This window comes from Photinus pyralis, unplaced genomic scaffold (genome assembly GCF_008802855.1).
Source record: "Photinus pyralis isolate 1611_PpyrPB1 unplaced genomic scaffold, Ppyr1.3 Ppyr1.4_LG8, whole genome shotgun sequence".
In the NCBI taxonomy this organism is placed as follows: domain Eukaryota; kingdom Metazoa; phylum Arthropoda; class Insecta; order Coleoptera; family Lampyridae; genus Photinus; species Photinus pyralis.
In genome coordinates, this window is record NW_022170819.1 from 29,572,264 (window position 1) to 29,596,048 (window position 23,785).

At 35.6% G+C, this 23,785-nt stretch overlaps 1 protein-coding gene across 2 annotated transcripts; it reads left to right on the top strand.

The window, feature by feature from the left end:
* Positions 1-889: 889 nt before the first annotated feature.
* On the top strand, positions 890-17,623 carry LOC116179713 (sarcoplasmic calcium-binding protein 1). Of its 2 annotated transcripts, none has more exons than XM_031499532.1 (4): positions 890-1,096; positions 16,217-16,383; positions 16,874-17,107; positions 17,312-17,623. In XM_031499532.1, the coding sequence occupies exons 1-4, from the start codon at positions 1,045-1,047 to the stop codon at positions 17,450-17,452; spliced, it is 594 nt and encodes a 197-aa protein (XP_031355392.1). In that variant the 5' UTR covers positions 890-1,044; the 3' UTR covers positions 17,453-17,623. The 2 variants fall into 2 exon arrangements, with proteins under 2 accessions (XP_031355392.1, XP_031355391.1); XM_031499531.1 differs by having other exon boundaries at positions 893-1,096; positions 16,862-17,107.
* Positions 17,624-23,785: the final 6,162 nt, after the last annotated feature.

Consider the following 23,785-nt stretch of genomic DNA (forward strand, 5'->3'; position numbering starts at 1 on the left):
TAAATTTTAAAAGCATTGGGTATAAATAAATAACATAATAATAACATAATACACTCGCGCTTGAAATGTTAACACGGAATCAAAAATAGACAATTGGCATCGAAAGAGGAAGTTACCTAGTGCAATTTTAGTTATATTAGTTCAAGTTTCTTCAAAAACCTACTTAAAGGTTAACCACCTAATTTAAGGCGTAAAGAAACTGCAATAACAAAATTATTGTAATCGCTTTGGTAATTAAAAAAAGTCCCAGGGACATCCTTCCACGAAAAGACACTCACAAGTAATGAATATGGCAAGGAAAATCTCCACTCACATGACTTTCCAATTTAGAATCGAATGGGTCTTTTATTTACCATTCACAAAGATAGTTTAACATGATCAAAAACGGTAAAGAGGTAGCCCGTTTGTGCGTTTGGCCCTTTGCACACTAATCAAAAGAACGTTGACATGTAAAGCTCAAGTTGGGTTTACAGAGAGGCCAAGGGATTAGGTTTTGGGCTTCGGGGGACATTCTGGGCACTATGGTAAGAAATGCATATAGCTTTGAGTGGGTTTATTTCAATCCAGCAACCATATATTTGCGGTGTATAGGATTCAGATAAAAATGTTTGTTGTAAATTTGGACTCGGCATCAATGGAACCTAGGACGGCGACCGCTTCTAATGAAGATTAATAGAAATTTCAAAAACGATCCGTTTTTAGCCAAGCCCGAAGTACCCGACTCCGCTATTTTAAGCATGGCGTGATTTATTGCAAAATAATAAATAAGGTCGACGTCGACTTTCGCAAACCGAAACTAATCGTTTAGAATAATATTGCCAAGTTTAACAAAAGGTCGTTAAAAAACAACGCGAAATTACAAACGCTAAATAGAAGAGGACGCCTTTAATACTGACGTATCCGACGCCGACGCTAACGGTATTATCTAAACATAGAAACCGCTCCAATGCAGCGCGCGATTACCTTATTCCTTAAATTATTCCCTTAGAAACGGGAGTTGTTAGTGTTAATTTTGGTTTATTGTACATTTCGTCAGAGGAAATAATGGCTTACAGTTGGGATAGCAGAATCAATTTCGTCGTCAAGTATCTTTATGGTAAGCGAGTTTTCGTTTTTACGTGTGGACCACTTGTTATGCTTTAATCCACGCTTTAAGCAAGAAGAGTGCTGTTGACCCAAGTTTCTGCATAAAAGTGCGACGTGTCTTTTAAATGAGTTCGTGCTTACACTTATTATTTATTTTTCTATTTATAATAATAATAATTACGGATACTGACCTAGACACCTGGTAACCTTACCTTGTAAAAACTTTCGTGTGATAGAAAATAGAACAATATTCTTTGAAAAAATCTAACGAAAGTAAGTTTATACTCCTAAAGCATGCTTCCAAACCCGCCAAGAATGCTCATATCCAATTTTTTTGATGATTAACAAAAGTGACCATTTTGTTATTCCTTTTCTAAATTATACACGAGTCACTAAAGTAGGTAGTTAATTTTTAGCTCTGATACATAATTTTTCCCAGTTGTAGGAGTGCACATATCACAGTTTTTGCTTCCCACCATAGAAAATGTCTGAACTATTCCTGATTCTGATACCATTGCTGAGTGGCAAGGGATCACCTGTTGTGTAGAGGCCGGATTTTGGTGCTGCCACGAGGATCTTTGCACACTATCTTCAGTGTTGCTACTTGATGCATATTTTCCTCATCTTCATTGGTGCTAGACTGTACAAGGTGGCGAAGACCAAGAGGTTTCTTTTATTTGAGTCCGAATCCAAATGATGTGAAAGTCGAAAACTTTGAACTTTTATCTATCTGGAGGTTGAAATCAATACTTTGAATCACGAACCTGGCCTTATTTGTTAAAAGAAAGAGTACTATTTGAATCCTCCACCGTATAAACAACTTTATTGCGAACTTCGAAGTAATGATAGATTTTTATAATATTAAAACTTATGTTGATGGAATGGAGTCACCAGTAACCCTGTCTACCTCTATACTTTATCATGAGATTTTTTCTTATTTGACGAATCGTTTGACACCACACGAAATCAACGAGGATGCTGAAATCCTCCTCTCAGTAGCCACAATCCATTTCTATAATAAACGTTACTCGGCCTTTCTGAACTGTGAGAATTTGAGAAAACCGTAAAAACGGTTTGAAGAAGACGTTTAGAAAATGTAAGAGGATGGAATCGATATTTCTTCAAATAGTCTAGCTCTAGAGAAAGAATGTCTTGTGAGAATCTATGTTAAATCCTTTCAGAATCTTTTCAAATCTCTCAAAATGTTTTCATAGCCATTCAAAATCTTTTCAGTATGGCCTTAGGATCTCTTCAGAATTCAACAAAATACCTCCTCTTCAAATCAATACTGTAAATAATCCGAGGCAATCGGTACAACTCACGAGCCTCCCAACCGGACTTCCCACGAAGGATTTCTTATTTCTACGTACCTAAACCAAAACAAAATTAAATTCTTTTTATTATGTATTTATACAGTGCTATTTATTAAGTAGGCATAGGGATTTATTGTATTGTTTTTCCCTGTCTACTTTTAAATGACAAAATCTCTTCTGAAGGGCGCCTAATTTTATGCAACCAAAATAACTTCTTAAAACAAAGATCTGGCTGTCACATTAATTAAGTTTAGTATTGTTGCTTTGGCTTTCGTATTTTATCTTCGTTCGTGTTCGACCTGAAGAAAACGTTTATATTGGTAGGTATAGGGCCCATAACAGCGTAAGGGATTTATTTTCTGTTAAATCAAAGCATGCTTAAAATTAGGCGCCCTTCAGAAGATATTTTGTCCTTTGAAAGTAGACATAGGGAAAAACAATATACATACATCCCTATGTCTACTTCTTAATAAATAGCACTGTAAATTAGAGGTATTCTTGTCAGAATGTGTTCTACATCTTTTTTTTTCTAATTTCCTTTGAGCATATCTTCGAGGTCTCTTTATGCTGCGTCTAGTCTCTTCATAATCTTTTTATAATCTCTTCAGATTTCGTCAGTCTCTTTGAAATATCTTCACAGTCCCGGTATTTTCAAAGTTACTTAAAAGCTCTGGACTCTGGACACAACACACCTGTCCAGCTAGCTCAAAACAAATCAAAATGGAAACTTAATCCTGGCACACATCCTCCATCTGCCATAAAGAGAAATCCTAATACTTAATGGTATTTGTCTCATACGAGAAACAGAAAAACATCAAAAGGATTTTTTTCTTACTTTTACTTTAGGAAAACAAACCAGGCAGATTACCCCCAGCAAAAACCCCTATCACTTAATCCCCCGACAAAATCCACCGGGTGACATAACCCCAGGATAAATAACCCCTGGACAGTAAACCCCCCGGATTTAAACAATAGCCCCCAAACAATATGATACCCATGCGCTCCAAGAAAATTAAGAAAAATAACCCAAACCCTCAAATAACCTAGTACCCAACATTGTCACGTTCCTTCTGAATTTCTTAAGAATTAGAAAAGAAGCCATATGCACATATCCACAAACTGTAGAAAATGACATAGGGGAGTTGTTGTCTCCCGGGGGTTAATGGAATGGACTTTTGCCCGGAGGGGTTTTGGTTGGGGGTTATTGTCCTGTATCGCTTCTCAATTTGAGAGACTCTGTGGCCTGGATAAACTATCGAAAAGCGCAAAGAATTTATGACACAAATTTTGATTCACACCTGAAATTAATCTTGGGCAGGGATGGAAAAATCTGGCATGAAAACTTTAGCTGGGTCGCACAAAGGATTCCAATAAACACACAATCAATTAATTGACAATGACAAACATTTATTCCAAATACCCCGCAACCGGCGGTCGACAATGGATTTAAAAAAATCGTAAGTTACTTGCTTCTACACGGATTTATTATTAAAAAAACTGTCTCTTCAACAAATCAAATCAGACTGATTGCCCGTAATTTAGCGTAAACAAATTTACACGCTTTTTTTACCGTAACGAAAACTCACAGCAGCAGCCTCGTTTACTCGTTGTCTCCAGCATTTAACAAAACCTCGTTCCCCATTAAGCTCTTTCTTTAAAAAAAATTCGAATAACTCGCCAATCGCAACGGAACGCGCCAAGAAACGCGCAATTCTTCGTAACATCTGCATCTCTGTTATCTCTTAAGAGCGATCGAACACGTGCGTTAACATATTTTCGCCTGGTAATAAAAAAAACGACAAGACATAAACAATCATTACGTATTTAAAACATTTCTAAAAGGAAAAAACAAGACTGAGATACGTATTCAAATGCAACGAATTTGCTTGATGCTTTATTCGTAAATGATTCCCCAGATTTACGCTTAATAAATTGAAATATTGTCATTTACAGGGTGTACCGTCAGTATTTTTGGTGTTTAAACCAAGATAACGTCTACGTGACGTTGTTTACACGACAGTGTGTAAGTTTCTTCAAAAGCTTTCAAAATTTTCTTTTCAGAATTCTTTCGGAAATTTTTAGTGTCCTGTAAGATATAAGAAAGAGACATAAAGGAAGCGTGAGGGAATGCAAGGAGAGCATGAGGGAAGTTTGAAACAGATATGATAGAAGGTGAAAGAGGTATAAAACAATAATAAGAAGACGAAGGTAAAGGGGGACGGTAAAAAACCCGACGGTATTGTGAAACTGAAAAGGATATAAAAGAATCAGGATGAAAGATCGAAAGAGACCGTGAAAAGGGCTTAAAGTGTGAAGAATATTAAAGAAGATAGAAAAAATGACGTGGAGTTTATGATAGTGGTGTGAAAGAGTCGTCAAGCAAACGTGAAGCAAATGAAACGTAGTGAAATAAAAACCGAAAAAGTCTTGAAAGAGGCGCGAAGAGTAGAGTAGAAAAAATGGAGATATGAAAGCGATATGGGAGACGGGTAATGATCTAGATTAGATGACCACAGATAGAGACGGATGGAAACTCATAGCTTTTAATCTGTGGTCCGGACAAGAAACAAAGTCTAATAGTAATCTCGACAATTTGCCCGCTCATACGCTCGACGGCGATTGCATTTATAGGCCCTGCACTTGTAACTGGAACCATTATTGAAGGATGAAGAAGTTATGATAACGGGAACCGATACCGGTGACGTTATGTAGCAAATATTCCCGAAATCCCGATAGACATCGAAGCACCATGAAAGATTAGTCATCGGAAATCAAAAACGAAGGCGGATGTGACGCAATTTTTCCGGTAAAAATGACGTCTTTTGCTCTAGAATTTCGAGAACCTTCGGGGGTGCTTGAGAATACTCAAGTTTTCCATGTAAGCAAATCGATTTGCGTTTCGGTTCAGTTACAACTTCAACACCGAAGTAATAAATAATTCGGTCTGTTATAAATTGTGAGTGAGTAAATAATATTTTGCCGTTATAAACATAGCTGATCATTTTTGTTTCTGTTGACAACGAATGTCCTACGCATTCTTTCTGTTGGAGAGAAACCATCGCAAATTAAGCCGTTGCCAAATGGCAAAACTGTATGGGTAGACTGAGGACACCATTCAGTTTGCTCGTCGTACCAGTGGCAGATATATGTTCCACAAAACCACTCAGTGGCAATCATATAGTCAGTCAGATACTCACTGAAAACCTAGTCCTGTTATCCATAATTATTCTACTCCATTTTGAGAAATCATTACATTGTATTTTAATGCTCCTCTAACAATTATACAATTTCTATTTTATTGTTAAATTCGTGAGAAAGTTTAGTTGAAAGAAACAAAATTACCAATCGTTATTTTTAAACATCTTTTGTTTTCCTAAAATGTTGGCATCACCAGCTGTTATCACTAGTCTGCCTCCCACAGCTCTACATATTATTAGCAATATAAGTACCATGTAATAATGATAATAATTGATACACGTCTATTTCTCATCTGGAATAGGCAGCCTCTTCAGTTTTTCTCACTGAAACGCGCCCCGCCGATTCCTCGGTTTTCAACCGAGAATCCGATGGAAGCGAACCCAACAGAAAGGGATGGTCGCCATGTCTTTTCTTTATGGATCGTACTTCGAGGTTTGTGACAATTTTCGATAGTCTTGATCCACTTGTTAAAATCGACATCCTATCTTCTCACGGACCAACAAATTCTAACGAGGGTTTTTCTTTCCTAGGTTGTCAAAGGACCTCACAATCCGCCTACCTTGCTGTAGTACAAATTCTGTAAGCTTCTGCCTGGGTAGGCTTTTGAAACCTGCACTTGATATTGATGCGGAACAGAAATACACAATAAATTGCCAAAATTTCGAATATCCCCTACTACCCCTAGATAGATTCACAATCTTAATAGAGCATCTCTCTAAATAATACATGCTGTCATAACAGCAATTATTTTAAGGTAATAATTAGAACGTTTTTATCTAGGCAAAGAGGAGTCATCGACCGAAAAAGCTTGGCAGTGGTTGCAGTAACAGTCTGGCATATTATTATAATTATACACTGACGGATAGACAAGCCGTCTAGTTAAAAGGTGTGCAGGTACCAAAAATAATTTGATAAAAGTTTATTGTAAAATTTACCTTTACATTTATTACAAAATTAAACTTGAACTTTGCATTAAAATATTTTGTAAAATGTATACTTGGCTCCTTCGCGTTATTTATATCATGCAAAACTATACTATAAGAACTTGGTTTACTGCATAACTGATGCCAAGACATTAAAAGATTTTTTTTATATTTATTTGAAGGTTTTGCTCCTTATGCAAGAATTATAAACTTATTTAGGGAATACATCTGAGCCGATAAATTTATTACTTACGTCCCCATGTAGAAACGTTACTAGAACTGCTATTTTTTCGATTGTTTAAAATTAAAGTGTCGATTAGGGTTAATACATAACCGAACTAGATACTATTTATATTCTTGGTCTCGTTCTGTAAGATTTCCAAGTATAACTCGCCGAATTCGTTTTTCCCGGTAATTAAGGTTTGGTGCATTTAACGCAAATAGGTTGCCAAGTTGATTGTCCAAATAGTTTGACAAAGTGGCAGTCTTTTGTGTAAAGTATGCAAAACCATCCATTACGTTGAAAATATGAGGTCACATCAAAGAGAGGTTGCTTTCACGTTTCGTTAAAATTGGAAATTGAATTAGACACGAATTTCGAAAATAGAATTAGTTAAAATGTTTGGGAACGCTACTGCTTAAAGGGGAGTTTCGTCCATAGACATTCAAATGCTTGAACAAAGGCAACAGAATACATTCCAGCGCATAAATAAGTTGCACAGAACGAAGGAGGTATCCCTTATGACGTGTAAAAAGAAGACCTAGGCTGAACTATGCCTATTATAATAAAGACGTTATTACATTATGTCAGTGGGCCATTGAGCCGCCAACTTTGGGTTTTGTAAGCCCCTAATCAGTCCGCATTCCCGTGAACACAAGGTCTCGAGTACTGCGATTTATCCTCCGCCCGTAGTAGACCGAAAATTAAGAGCTCGGTGAACAAAAAGAAGTGAGCGTACATCCTCACCCCCATGTAAGTATGTAATCCGCCGAATCGCGCTACGCCGAAACATCTGCGCGCCGTAACGTCTCTCCACCGATAAGTATCGCCGCCGAAAAATCCTAGATAAAGACGACAACCTTAAAATTGTAACTAAAAGTACTACAAGGACAACGTAAAATCTATATTCCTAACACTAACGCATAAGAGGTCGGAATCTAGAAGGCGAGTGGTATAATAATCAGTGAATGTCTTCCCACTAAACCGGATTAATTCAAAACTATCTCACTAGTAATCCCTACCTATTGTACTCTTTTTAACTAATAACTAGCGCCTACAATAGTTATTTGTGTACCAAGGCCGTAAAAGTGATCTTTTTGGCCGAAGCTGCTGTTTGTGGCCGAGGCGGTAGCCGAGGCCGCAATTCAGATGAGGCCTAACAAATCACTTTTGGCCAAGGTGCACACAACATTTTTTAGGCGATCATCAAAAAAGAATTCAAAAATTTGCTCATAAACATATTTTTTCTGAAAATCATAGTTATCTTAGACAATTAAAAACAAAGCATTTCCTGTCATATGTAATAAATTATAATTAGCATCTTTGCGTGTGTTTTGTGCGTATCAAAATGGGTGATAGCGACAGTTCAGGATGAAATTTTGGAAGCTGCAAGCTTGCGAACCTAAGCCATATATGATATAAGAGCTGGCGTTTGAGAGTAAAAGTACAATCGCAACTTCCTCCATTGCACAAGATTTTAATAATGTCAAATGCAATAGGTCCTTCGTAACTGTGGCTTCCAAGACCTTATAGTTAACATGCTGTACAATTATTAGAAACCTGATTACCTACTTTGATGGTAGGTATAGGTAGCTACTTGTGTTCTCGGTTAATTCCTGGTGATTCTTCGTATAATAATGTAAGCAATAACATCTTCCTCATGTTTTGGTTCTACACTTCAAAAAGGTCTGCAAGCAGCAAAGATTGAAACGTCAAACTATAATTTTAAATGTGAACATTGTGATTATGCAAAATAGTGTGAAACATTCCTACAAGTCCGAAAATGAAAAAAACGCACGTGGATGGCCCAATCCTTGATGGGGCTAGACCAGATAGATGCTTTGTATTAAACAGATTACTGTTTCTCACACATCAGTTTCAAATAAGTAGGTACAGTTTGACAGATGTGTACAATAAAGTAAAGTTTGACAGAAGCGTACAATAAAGTTAAACTTTATGGCCGCAAAAGCGACCACAAAATCAACGTTTTTGTGATGATAGCCTAAAAAATGACTTTTTGTTAATGAAAACTAATTATAAATGCAAGGCAATGTTGATTTATTAAAAGCAGGAGATGATCCCTTTTTGTGATCATTGTTGAGAAAATGTATTTCGTTTTTTGTTCAAATTGTATCTCTCACAAATCGATTTCTATTAAAAGTCCCAAAAAAAATGCAGGGATTTATAAGGTGGCTTTTCTGTTAAGGTCGTTGCTGGGATCCCTACTAAAAAGTAAGTTTAAACCTTGGTATAGCCTTTGCATTTTCACCCAAAATCGCCTACCGCAAAAATGTTCGGGAAAACACTTTTTCCTATTAATTTAGCCTCGTAGATTCCAAAACGTTTTTGGACCTCTGAATCAAAAGTTATAGGCAAAAAAACAATTTCGAAAAAACATTCAAAGGGCTGTAACTTTTTATCTAGTGGTCCAATCTTCAAACTGCTGAAAGTTATGGATTCTACAAGCCAAAATCTATAAGAAAATGTTTTTACCCAAAATCGTCCTGAAACCTTCATTTTCATGCCTACTTTCTGTCTGGAAATTGTAGTTTCCGTGACAGAGGCAGAGTAGACTACGTTTTCTGGCGCTTGTCACTTTACTGACCGCACCTGTCACTTTACCGGCCGCATCGGTGACATTGCTAAATGTCTATTATAATGACTACTGTCATCACTGACAGATTGACATTAATCAAAAGTTCCACATAAAAATTGAAATGTATTAAAACACGATTTCGGGTAAAATTTAATACAAAACTCGTCAGTAAAATGGCATTACTTGACTCGGAAATTAAAGTACTCGGCCCCTTCAATATTTCCTCGCCAGCAATGTGACATTTTCCTGACTTTTATGTAAATAACCATTTCCCATAAATATGAAAGAAGCAAAGCAAAAGGGTTTTAAAGCAAACATTAGATACAATAAATTAATCATTAATGGAGAGGCGTTTACGGTAAATGATCTAAACACTAGTCCAAGTAGAGAGCAACCTGATATGGCAAGCAAGAAAAGTAACGAGGACATCCACACCAAAAAACTAAGAACAACATATGAAGACGATAATAAGGACACCAAAAATGGCAATGAATACGGTAACGAAAACAAAAATTAGGGCGCAATTTGAAAAATGGGGACATGGAATGTAAGGAGTATTAAAGGGAAGGAAAATGAGCTAGCAGAAGAATTTGATAGAGTTAAAATGAATATACTTGCAATAACGGAAACAAAGAAGAAGAGTAAAGGAAGTGAGGATTTTGGAAATGGACATGTATATACAGTGTGTAAAGCGATGGAGTATACAAGAGGGAACTTTTTTTAAATATTGATTTATGAAAAAAATTTATTCTTCATGATATTTTTGCTTGCTTTGAAAGTACCAATAACGTTTCGATAATCTAAAATTTATATAATAAAAAATAATAAAATTAATTTTTTTTATTGAAAGTTATATCATTCTACATTGTAATCAAGATAGCGTATTGCTATCAAACCACAAACAATCGAAACGTTACTGGTACTTTCAAAGCAAGCAAAAAATATCATGAATAATACATTTTTTTCATAAATCAATATTTAAAAAAGAATTCCCTGTTGTATACCCCATCGCTTTACACACTGTATATAACGGAGTAAAGGAGGAAGAGAGAGCAGCAGCTGGAGTGGGATGTCTGATACATAGAGAAATAAAAGGAGATATATATACATGGAAAGCAGTATCAAAAAGAATATTAATTATGGAAATTAAAAAAAAAGAGAAATATAGACCATTATAGCTATGTATGGACCAAACGAAGGCGAGAAAGCGGAGAATAAAAAAAAATTCTGGGAACAATTAAACGAAGTCACTATTTACTGGTAGCAAAAGTTGTAGTAGGAGAACAAAGAACGATAGAAGAAGAAAAAAGATGCATACAGTTCAAGAGTAGGTATAAGAGCATACAAATTCGCGAATAAAGATATTGCAAGGATATATGCACAAACTGTAGAAAGAAATATTACAACAAAGATAATAAGCACAATAAATAATAATACGAAGCAGATGTGGCGTGTTTTTAAGGATAGTATTATAGATGCAGCCGTAGAAGTATGTGGAGGATGCAGAACAACTAATACACGTAAACAAACACCTTGATGGAACGAAGAAATAAAACAAGAGGTCCGAAAAGAGAAGGAGAAGTGGCAAAGATATTTGGAAAACCGAAACGAAACAAATTACAGGATCTACAAAGAACAAAGAAAAGCGGTGAAGAAAGGTATAGCGGCAGCGAAACAGAGAACATGGCAAGAATTCGGAGAGAAATTAGAAAAAAAGGCAACCAAAAACTGTTTTATAAGGTGTTAAAGAATCTCAGAAAAGGGAAAGCAACGCACACTTCAATACAAGTGCAAGACGGGGAAATTATCAAAAATGAGGAAAAAGTAATGGAAAGATGGAGAAATTATTTTAAAAACTTACTAGAAAATACACAAGAAGCAAATAGAATTCGAGAAAGAGATAGAGATCAAGAAGAAAAAATTAGCGCAGAAGAAGATGCCATATCAATACAGGAAGTTGTAGAAGCGTTGAAAGATTCGGTTGATGTATTGTTCCATCGTTCATTGATTTTAAACGTGTTGTGTGATGCAGAATGGAATCAAAGAAAATCTTTTTTAAACACGTTTTTATTAGGTCCTATTGCGGCTATCGATTTCGACCTCATAAGGTCATCTTCAGGCCGAGCTATAATATATTGTTTAACGATACAATTACAATGTGGTGATGTCTTACCGTCAATACGGTGAAATGAGGAGGCATGTAATATTATTAGCGGAGTAGTATGTATTAGTTATCAGGAAAGCTGTAAATATGGTTAATTAATAAAATTGGAGAGATCAGTTACATAAATATAAATAAATAAATATAAAACTTACATGTTTTTAAGTATACTAAACGTACGTATTGACGGTAAGACATCACCACATTGTAATTGTATCGTTAAACAATATATTATAGCTCGGCCTGAAGATGACCTTATGAGGTCGAAATCGATAGCCGCAATAGGACCTAATAAAAACGTGTTTAAAAAAGATTTTCTTTGATTCCATTCTGCAGCGTTGAAAGAACTTAAAAAATAATAAATCACCTGGAAATGACAAAATTACAGGAGAAATGTTTGAAATACATGGGGGCAGCAGGAACAGAATTACTACAGGCAATCTACAATAAAGCGTGGGAGGAGGAAAACATACCTAGGGTCTGGGAGATTGGCATCATTAGTTCCACTACATAAAAAAAGAGGTACCTACGAAGAACTGTAAAAACTATAAAGGAATAACATTAATTAGTAGTGTGATGAAAGTCGACGAACAAATTATAAACAAAAAACTGAAATGGACAACAGAAGAAACCTTTACAGAAGCGCAATGTGGTTTTAGAAGAGGTAGAAGCGGACAAGATCATATCTTCGCAATTAAGCAATTAATCGAAAACAACGGGAATAATGGGGGTTCATCGACTTAGAGAAGGCTTTTGATTCAGTGCCTAGGGATAGAATATGGGATAGTCTAAATAAAAGGGCAGTAAACTCAAAACCACGGTATACGGTATAAGATAGAATACACCGTGCTCAAAACTAACCAGGGTTATAAAGAATATGTACATAAATACAACGAATTATGTTATATGGAAGAATATGAAATCAAAAGCATTTACAACAACAAAAGGAATAAGACAAGAAGGAGGACTCAGCCCTATACTTTTAAATATATTTGTGGATGACATAATAAGAAGCTGTGATGCAAAGACCAAAAAATTATCAAAGTCCTCGTGTGAGATCGAAGGGACTTCAGCGCATTTTTGTGTGGCAGATCAGTATTCTATTAGCCACTTTTGACTCAACCATGAATAAAAGATCTTGTCGAAGGATACCACATTCCCTTTGACGGTACCCACTTCCGATGCCCCGTTCACCCGCAATTCGCTTTTGAAGATTTAAATCCACCATCAGTAAGATCGTGTTGGGGGCTACCACATTCCCTGCTGGGATACGAATATCGGAGTGCGCTTTCGCAGATGACGTAATCATAATAGCAGATAGGTACTGAAACGGACTTACAACATAATTTATTGATATGGAATCAGGAATTAGAAAATAACAGCATGCGCATAAATAAAGCTAAAACAAAAGTGATGGCATTAACAAGGGAGTGCGTAAACATGAACATTAATCTATGCGGCATTAAAATAGAACAAGTAAGACAATATAAATACCTTAGTGTAGTTTTTTTATTTTTTATTTTTTGAACAAATGTTTTATAAGTAAAAGAGAAGTGTCGTGGAATACAAAAATGTATAAAACTGTATATAGAGCAACATTGACATATGGGTGTGAAACATGGGTGTTAACAAAAAAACCAAAAAAGTAAACTGCAGTATACGGAAATGAAGTTTCTTAGACGTGTGAAAGGGATTACAAGAATGGACAGGATCAGAAATGATCAAATACGAGAGGAAACAGGAATACAGACGTTATACATAGAAAATCGGCAACTGAGTTGGTGGGGTCATCTGCAAAGAATGGACAGTAAGAGACAGGCAAAACAGGTGTGGGAAGTAAGCACCCAAAAGAAGAGGATGAGAGGCAGGCACAAGGTAATAACAAACATTTTGGAATCAAGAGGTAAGACGTGGAGTGAAGCTAAAAGACTATCACTAAACAAAAAGGAGTGGGCAGTTTTTGTTTATAAGTAAAAGACATTTTGTTTGATCTTTAAAATTTCTTATTTGTATGATTTCATTGGAGTAATTTGTTTGAGTTAGTATATTTTAATAGTAAATAGAGTAGAGTTTGTGTTTATAATTCTAATTAATAGTATTGTACCTTTACACCGAAAGGCAGAAAAGGTTTTGATTATATATAACTATTTCTCGTTCGATTTCAGATAATTTTAATTTTTCCGGTCCAAAATATAGGCATTACTTAGCCCTTGGTTTAAACTGTTTGTTATTATATTGGCATTAACCAGTTAAGTAATAAAATGACAATCTTCGCGTTGAAAAAATAAACGCAATCCTGAAAATTTTAAAGGGTAACTCACAGAGACTTGCTATAACTGGACTGCGTATAACCATTGAATAAAAACACTAACCATTGAATAAAAACACTTTTTATTCAATGGTATAACGTATCTAAGGTGTTGTCGACACAGTATGCAACACACAATGCACCGCGGGGCAAAAATCGCTGAGATGATATGCAATACAATGAACTAAGCCGTTATTTTAGATGTTCCGTTCATTAATCATTCTCGTGATTAGCTCGAATTAGTGAACAGATAAATTTCTGTTGAGAATAAACCATTAAACTTAGGTTAACTTGTGCCTATCAACATGTACTCTGTCGATAACTTTTTAAATAATATGCTGATTTTCAACGGATAAAAGTTTAAAGGGCCAATGGATCAGAGCCATTCGAAGAGAAAAATTTACTCCCACCATAGTGCATTTGCGGGGAATGAAGCCGATTTTAGAAAGATACCTACGAAGGTGTTAAAAAATAATGCAATACCGAGCGTTTTCGACTTTCCCATTCACTTAAAATAACGTAGAACTATTATTCGACATCCTTTACCAGCAAGACAACGGCAATACCTATTTGCCTATTAGGTATAGACGTAACTAAGTACTTACGGGTACTAAGTATATTTCAGGTTTTGTTACAAGAAAAATAGCTAAGTCTGTTAAATGTTCCATATGTGCAGATGCGATATTCGCATCAGAGAGTCATTCAAAGCTTTTAACTAGAAAAAATCGTGGAGGATTGTTGCACGTATCAAGCGATGCATTAAAAATTTGCCAAATTGCTGAAAATGTGTTCAGGTTTTTCATTCAATCCACACCACGCCGCGTTGTAAACAAAATGGTTATCAGCAGTCTTAGAAAAATAAATAACAGTTACAGCCCATTTGGGTTTTTGGATAGGCATATATTGAAACAAAATCTGCTAAATAATCATATCTTACTACTTATATCTTTAGTTTTAAGAGTATATTTTCCCATACGTGTTCACCACCAAAATACACATATAAATCAAATTAGGACTAGAGTAAGGCAGTTATATACCAATTTAGTTCAAATAAAATACCAACAAATTCAATTAAAATAGTTAACAGCTATATGTTATCTTTTTTTGCTACTAAAATTTAGAATAAACATGGCTAGCAAGCTGCAGAACGTACGTCTGCCCCGCGATGAACAGTTGGTTGCCTATCCTATCTTGACAACAGGCGTTTATAGTAAAATCCACGTTACGCGCGGTCTAGTTATAACAAGTCTCTGGTAACTCATCGTTCATTGGAAAGGTCCTGAATTTGGAGCCGTACTATTTTAATTTTTTGACCGAAAATCATCCTGAAACCTTCATTTTCATGCCTACTTCCTGTCAGGAAATTTTAGTTTCCATGACAGAGCCTCTCTGTCACAGAGGCAGAGTTTCCTGTCTCTTGTCACTTTACTGGCCGCACCTGTCACTTTACCACCGCTCCGTCACTTTACCGGCCGCACTTTTGACATTTCCTAATGTCATCACTAACAGATTGACATTAATCAAAAGTTATATATAAAAATTTAAATTTTGTATTAAAAGACGATTTCGGGTTTCCAATCAAAAGTTGGGTGTGAGCGTTCCATCTCAATGTGCCACCCTGTGGAGCTGTAGTGCTGCAGTACGATGCCCTATCGCATAAAGACGGGCGTGTTTGCGCAAATTGAGAAGAGAAAAGAATGTTGAGTCTATATTGTCATGCACTAGCGTAATTTAAAACTGCAGCACATAAACTTTAACAAACTTGTCTATACAACTAAACTATAATTATTCTATGGTAGATTCTTCATCCGTTACAATGAAAATCTCGATAAAACTTTAATTAAACATTTTGAGACCCTCAGTAGCCTTGGCCACCTCTCCACAATTCCAAATAATTATATCAGTGCTGTGGTGGTATTTAACAAAAAGGCTTAAAAAAAACATTGAGTTGAGTGTAACCTATTCTAGGAGAAAGATTTTCCGGAGGAACATTTAAAACATTAGTTCAGGCATTGAATTTATAACTAATTCAATGGTTCAGGGATGATGAATCAAAGTTTTTTCTAACTATTTCCAAATCTCTTACATTTCTATGGACATAAGCCGAAATGACGTTTGCGAGGTGATCCGCGGGACAGGAGGGTATGGTGTAAATTCATGTGGGTGACACTGATCTGGCCCAATTTATGAGTCACGATGATTGATTTAAGTTAAGCATCTGTTCGATTTTTATTAGATTTTAAGGCAATAAAATACGATACTTTGGCAAATTTGTATCCCGCGAAGATCTATGAAAATTCCTCTCATACAAAAATAGACCATCTAACGTAACCGCGGCAAATGATTTATAAACTGCAATCGTTAGAACTTTAATCGATCGTCATATTCCTTCATTCGCTTTCTTGTTCCAGATGTGGACTGTAACGGATACTTGGACGAAAGGGACTTCGCCTGTCTGGCGTTGAGGGCGACCATTGTCGAGGGCAAAGGCGAATTCAGTTTCTCCCGGCTGCAGGAACATCAGCACATCATGCTTAATTTATGGGAAGAAATGGCCGAGCTTGCCGATTTTAACAAAGTAAGAACATTTTCTTTGCTTATCGTTTCGGAAACTATAATGGTGCAGCTTTTATCGTCGCATTTTTTAGTAGGAACCTAAAAACACGTCTTCTAAGATCGATGACGTAGCTTTTTTTTGCGTGTGGATTCCAGGGAGACGTCATCCCCAAAATAACAAAAGACACTTCGGTGACCCAACCTGATGGTCGATTTTCAGGATTATTAGATTTTGATTCACTTTCCATGCACATAATCTACACGTAGGCGTATCCCATGCATTGTTTATTTATTGCCTTACACGCAATACCAATTTGTATTTCTATTTTCTTCCGTCGTGTCTTATTTAGTTTAATAGGACAGTTGGCTCGCATCTGCAATTTCCGCATCGCTACAATATCGTAAATAAATAACTCTAGGCCGCTCGCTGATGTACCTATGTTTACAAAATGTAATGTACTTAATTTTAATACGTTTTGGATTGGTTTGGTCCATCAAAGGACCTGTTGCAGGACGGAAAGATCACGGTGGAGGAGTTCAAGCGGGCGGTACAGCAATGCTGCGTCGGAAGAAGCTATGAGGACTTTCCGCAGGCGATGAAGATGTTTATAGACTCCAATTTTAAAATGGTCGACATGAACGACGATGGTATCATCGCGGCGGATGAGTATAGGTACAACTGCGTCACAAAATTCGCAATTGACGACATTGAAGCCGTCGACGAGGCTTTCGATAATTTACTAAGTGTAAGTAGTTGTATGTTGTAGATAACTGACGTGTAACAGAATTGTTTGGTTGGAAAACACAGTTTTGGCTTAGATTCGCGACATCAAACTGATAGATTGTTAAAATTGTTATTTTGGGCCGCTGGCATTAAATTCAAGGGCAGAATAAATTAGTTAAAATGCAACTATGTTTTAGTGTCACAGATTTATGTGAGATAATTTTAGGACGATGATCGTAGAAGAGGTGGCCTGACGTTGTCACGTTACCAAGAGCTCTACGCCCAGTTTTTAGGAAATCCAGATGAAGAATGCCCCGCAGTTTATCTATTTGGTCCTCTTTCGGATATTCCCATAAATTACGAATAGTTTTTAATTCGACCACTCACAATGATTGTTTATTCCATCCATGTCTTATCTACTTATTTCTATGTGTAATATTAAGTTACTATATTTAAGCCAAATTTATTGATATGTTATCGACTAGACAATAATTAATTCTGTAGAAATGATTTTATTAAACTCTTTTTTTGGTACCTACTTATTTCTTTTGTTTGCATTTCCTTTTAAAACTTAGGAGAAAGGAAACCGAATCTGCAATTAATTGAACTTATGTGATAGCTATACTCTGTCTATAAGCATTGTTTAAAAAGTATTTAAACAATGCTATAAGTATAATATAGGTAAGCCATATCATACGAAATTATAAAATATAGCTCAAAGGGAATCAAAGTTTCCAAAGGAATTGCTCTTCTATTGCATAAGTTCATAGGTATACATCTTTATTCAACACTTTTGTAAATCTCGGGCCACTTCAATTATTGCTTGAGTGCCACGACATAGGCATAAAATTAAGTTGAGATTATGTTGGCTAGGTAGGTATTATCATAGTGTAAGAATTAGGTACACTATGGTATTATCATCTTCACATACCCACGACTTAAGTGCTCCCTATCCGTAACCACCCGATTGTGTATTAAAGGCATAGGGCAAATTGCAATCCATGGATTGTATGGTCAAAGATCCTGCCACTTGACTGGATGTCACGTAATTTTGGGCTACTCGATTACCTGATACCCATTATTAATATATACAATATTATACACCGGGCGTTCATTTGAAAACTTCCTACTACGGAGTTATCGAAAACCACTGATAAGGAAAAAACGCCGAGACACATCAAAATATTTGTCAAGGGGGACAACTTTTTAACCAAAAACTACTTCGCCCCCTTTAACCCGCTGCCCCCAGGGGCATTCCCTTAAAAGTTTTAAATGACCAGTGGTATCGAGTAATAGCTTGTTTGAAAAGTCTTTCGAAGTCCTTTATTTTGACGATTGATTTTTCCTGTAAAATAGAAATGATCCAGAAAATTAAAAATAGTATTCGTGGATCAAAAGTTATAGGTAGCGTTTTCTGTGTATTTTTCATTGCAATACGGTTTTTTACCTATAACCACAGACAGAGCTGGGCAGAATACTTCCAAAAAGTATTTGAATACTAAATAGTAAATACTTTACACAAATCAAAGGTATTTGAATACTAAATACTTTTACGTCCAGCACAAGCGAATACTAGATACAGATACATTGAAAAGTATTCAAATACTTAAAAAAATAAGTATCTATTCAAATACTTTAGAATGTATTCGAATACTTTCAAAGGTATTCGAATACTTTCAAAGGTATTCGAATACTTTCAAAACTATTCTAATACTATCAAAGGTATTCGAATACAATAAAAAGTATTCGAATACTTTGAAAAGTATTTCATTAACTTACTTTGGAAAAGTATTCGAATACAGTAAAAAGTATTCAAATACTTGTCACTCAACTAACTACATTATTTAAAAATTTAAACTTTTTGAAATAATATTTCCATTTTTACCATGTACAGGCTGTTCGATTTTCGACACTTTTATAGCGTGTTTCCGTTGTGGTTGATATTGCTATCAAAAAAGTGATATTGGTTTCATGTGCTCTTTTTGGGTCAAATTTAAAATGGTTGAATCAAAATTTGAAAATATTCGATCGCTTAAAAGGGGGAAAATCAAAAAATTGCCAATTTCAGAATGGCTCTATCTTTTTAGTGAAGAGAAATACAGAAAAATAGTTATTGCAACAGTTTCTTTATGATTGTTGACTAATCAACTGAGTACGAGGTCGGGCAGAAAAGTTATAGGATTTAACCTCATTTTTTAAATGGACCATCTTGTATATTTTAACCCTGGAATACTTATTAAATTCTCTTTGCAAAAATAGGATACGCCAAAGATGATATTCGAACATAGATTGTAGTGATTAAAAAAATTCAGGAGATTAAAAAAAGATTTGAAAAAAATTGAAAAAATAGTTCAAATGATACAAAAAAAATTTTTTTGAATTAAAAAATAAAAAATAATCTTTTATGAGTCTTTCAATCAATGCTGAATTTTATAGTGTTATATTTATGAAAAAAATTTAATATATTACCTTTTTAGGTTTATATACGGGGCATTCCATTATAATAACAAATGAGGTTAAATTGAGGGGTAAGTTAAGATTTTTTTACCCGACCCCGTAAGTTTTGAATATGACCTAGAATAAGACCTTTCATAAAGAGCCTTTTTTTGAGGACCGAAAAAAAAATTATCTCAGATCGAACCGGGAAAAAACATTTTCTTATAGAATGTGGCCTGTAGAATCCATAATTTCACACAGTTCCAAGATTGGGCTACTAGATCAAAAGTTACAGCCTTTTGAATATTCTTTCGAATTTTGTTTCTAGTCCATAACCTTTGATTGGGAAGTCTAATCGAAAAGGTACGAATCGTTTTGGATTCTACGCACCAAAATTAATAAGAAAAAGTGTTTTCCAGAGAAATTTTGGTGCAGTGGATTTTAGGTAAAAAAGAAGGTTATACACTGCCTTTTTTTGAGCCCGGAAAGAAACGGTCTTAGATCTGTCGGGAAAAAACATTTTCTTATAGAATGTGACCTGTAGAATCCATAATTTCAAACAGTTCCAAGATTGGGCTACTAGATCATGAGTTACAGCCCTTTGAATTTTTTTTCGAAATTGGTTTTTTGCCCATAGCTTTTGATTGAGACGTCTAATCGAAAAAGTACAAATCGTTTTGGATTCTACGCACCAAAATTAATAAGAAAAAGTTTTTTCCCGAGAAATTTTGGTGCAGTGGATTTTTGGTAAAAAAGGAAGGTTATAATATATAGCCTTTTTTGAGCCCCGAAAAAAAAAATGTCTCAGATCGATCGGGAAAAAAACATTTTCTTATAGAATGTGGCCTGTAGAATCCATAATTTCAAACAGTTCCAAGATTGGGCTACTAGATCAAAAGTTACAGCCTTTTGAATTTCTTTCGAAATTTGTTTTTTGCCGAGGTTAGGTTAGCGTGCTAGTTAGGTTAGCTCAGAAATCTGGTATCAGGAGAATATAATCTGCGAGGAGATCGAAGGGTACAATAAAATTTAAGTGAGGTTAGGTCGAAGGTTAGCGTGCTAGTTAGGTTAGCTCAAAATCTGGTATCAGGAGAATATATGTGCGAGGAGATCGAAGGTTAAAATAAAATAGTGAGGTTAGGTTGGCGTGCTAGTTAGGTTAGCTCAGAAATCTAGTATCAGGAGAATATAATGTGCGAGGAGATCGAAGGTAAAATAAAATTTAAGTGAGGTTAGGTTAGCGTGCTAGTTAGGTTAGCTAAGAAATCTGGTATCAGGAGAATATATGTGCGAGGAGATCGAAGGTTAAAATAAAATTTTAGTGAGGTTAGGTTGGCGTGCTAGTTAGGTTAGCTCAGAAATCTTGTATCATCATTATGTTCGCGGAGTTGATTGAAGGTTAGGTTAGGTTAGAGTGCTAGTTAGGTTAGGTCAGATTAGTTTGGTCGTTTTAAATTTTTACAAATCTTGTATCTAACCTAACTTAGCTCTCAAAAGTCCTTAAAATGAACACCAATTTAAAATTCTTATTTATTGCGGCGTACTATTTAATTCTTATGGCGATTTAACTCGTATATTCCGAACAGATACTTTATTAAAATCGTCAAAAAATCTGTACGGACGGCCGTTCATTCACTCGCCCTGTCCAAAAACGCTGACGAAAAGGAATAGGCTATAATACAGGAGAGAAAAGTTTAATTTTCGAGTTTCGTGGTATACTTCTTTGACAGTGAAAGGCACAAATTTCAAAATGTTTATAATTATAGCCTTGTCTGAGTTTTTGGTAATATTAAAATAATCCAAGCAGAATACATTGTGGTGACATCTGTCCATATTATTGGGGACTAACATTTTATCGATAAATGCAGGACACTTTATTACAAACATTATTTTAGTTGCAACCTACACCTCAAAGATGTCGCTACACCATTTTTTTATATACTTTATGAAACTAACGTTAGATGTCAGACCGATTATTTTAACCATAGATATATGAAGATTAATCTCAAATGCATAACTGTTTGATTATTTTATAATCAAAAATTAAACTTTGTTATCATTCCTTTCTCGCTTACAGGTTTAAATTGTAGAACTGGCTACTGGGAGTGACAGGAAAGCGGCAGACTCGGGCATTGCGGAAAATGATACTGATCACACTCGTCCGATCGAAAGACTGGTAGTTCTCGATGGGTGAGAAAAGTTAGCATTGAATTTGAACAACACAAATTGAAAAGGGAAAGGCTTTGTAACCAAAACAGGGGGACACGTTGGAGAACTCGCTGAAAACCCATTCAAACGCAATCCAAACTTCTCAACGTTAAAATCGGAACGATTACATGATTGCAGCAGCCGCCGATGGTGCGAAGCTATTCGTTAAATAATTGAGCCTTAAATTCATTCGACAGAACTAAAGTTATAAAAACGGTAGTGAAAGTGGCAACGAAAAGGAGCAAAAGTGTTACGCAGTTTGCAAGCACCCAAAAATGTATTGTTTGTGCGATCTTCGTGTGAAAGTTGTTGTAAAATGGTTCACTTTAATGTACCTGTATTGAAATTGTTCTTCCAAGTGCTTTAAATAAACTCCCATGCATAAGAAGTTACGAATTGCAAAAACAAATGTTCGTTTTCTGTTCATTGAGCATGATGTGTTGCCTACAAACCAGGCTACACAAATATCGAGTACCCATATTGAAATTTCGGGATTTGCTTGATTGTCCCCAATTAAGTACATGAAGGACACTGTAATGAGATAAGTGCTATTGCTACCCTCTGCCGAAATGTTACAAAATAGTGATCAAAACGAGTCCCTTTTGGCATAAAGGATTTACATTTGAAAACGTAACTTTTCGACATCTAACGTTAGTTTAATGAACTCGCAGCGCGTGTGTTAAAGGAAATCTGTTTCGTGTCAGTGGTGACATTTGTCCCTAAGCTTAAACAACTAATATAATGGTAATATAGAGGTGCCCTACATTTATTGGTAACATCTGAGTCTGACTTAATTACGCCAGATGACGGCACGATATTTTAGATCATCAGCTATTAATTATGGAATAAACTAAAATTATTCAATGATCGTAGTCAATAAACAAAGGTTACATAGGTAGGTATCATTTGATGTAGGTGTTCAGGCTCTGGTCGTTTTGTATTCTAAAGGCCAAAATGGACTAACTGAGCCAACGGTCGGATACGACAGAAAAAACTTGATAAATATATAGTCTGGTTTGTAGGCAACACATCATACTCAATGATCGGAAAACTAATTTTATTGGTAATTTCTTGGACGGGATTTCGTTTAAAGTCGATAGAACATTCGACACTGGTACGATTTACAATTTTTACTCGAAGTTCGCAAAAAGAACAATCCATTTTTCGTGCTTGCAAACAACGTAACACTTTTGCCCCGTTCCACTACCGTTTTTGTATCTGTAGTTCTATCGAATGATTCCTCGAAGCTAAATTTTTTAAAAAATAGCTTCGCACCATCTGCAGCTGCTGCAAACATGTGAACGCTTTTTGCCCATAACTTTTGATTGAGACGTCTACTCGAAAAAGTACGAATCGTTTTGGATTCTACGCACCAACATTAATAAGAAAAAGTTTTTTCCCGAGAAATTTTGGTGCAGTGGATTTTTGGTAAAAAAGGTTATACAATGCCTTGTTTTGAGCCCGAAAAAAAAATTGTCTCAGATCGATCGGGAAAAAACATTTTCTTATAGAATGTGACCTGTAGAATCCATAATTTCGATCTGTTCCAAGGTTGGGCTACCTACTAGATCATTTTTTTATTTACAAAATCGAATATTGCCCAGCTCTGACCACAGATATACATATCTGTGCTATAACTTTTGACGTGCCGAACCGATCTTCACCTATATCGGCGATTCTGGTAGATATTGACCTGCAGAATCCAACTTATCCAGAAAATTAAAAAAAGTACTCTTGGATGAAAGGTTATAGCGTTTTCTCTCTGTTTTTATTGCAATGCGGTTTTTTTACCTATAAATTTTGATGTGCCGAAGTGATCCTCGCCCATATCGACGATTCTTGTAGATTTTGGCCTGTAGAACCCAAATCGCCGTAGGTATCTGTGATGCCAATAATAATCTCTCTGACGGAATGCTCTCTTTATTTATCAAATCTCCAAATTTTGGCGCGGTCGATTCGTCAAATCACAATCCGTGTTATCGAGGGCAACGGGTTCCCACACCCCTTTACAATTAACGTAATCAAAAGATAGTAATGTTTTGTAAACGAATATTTA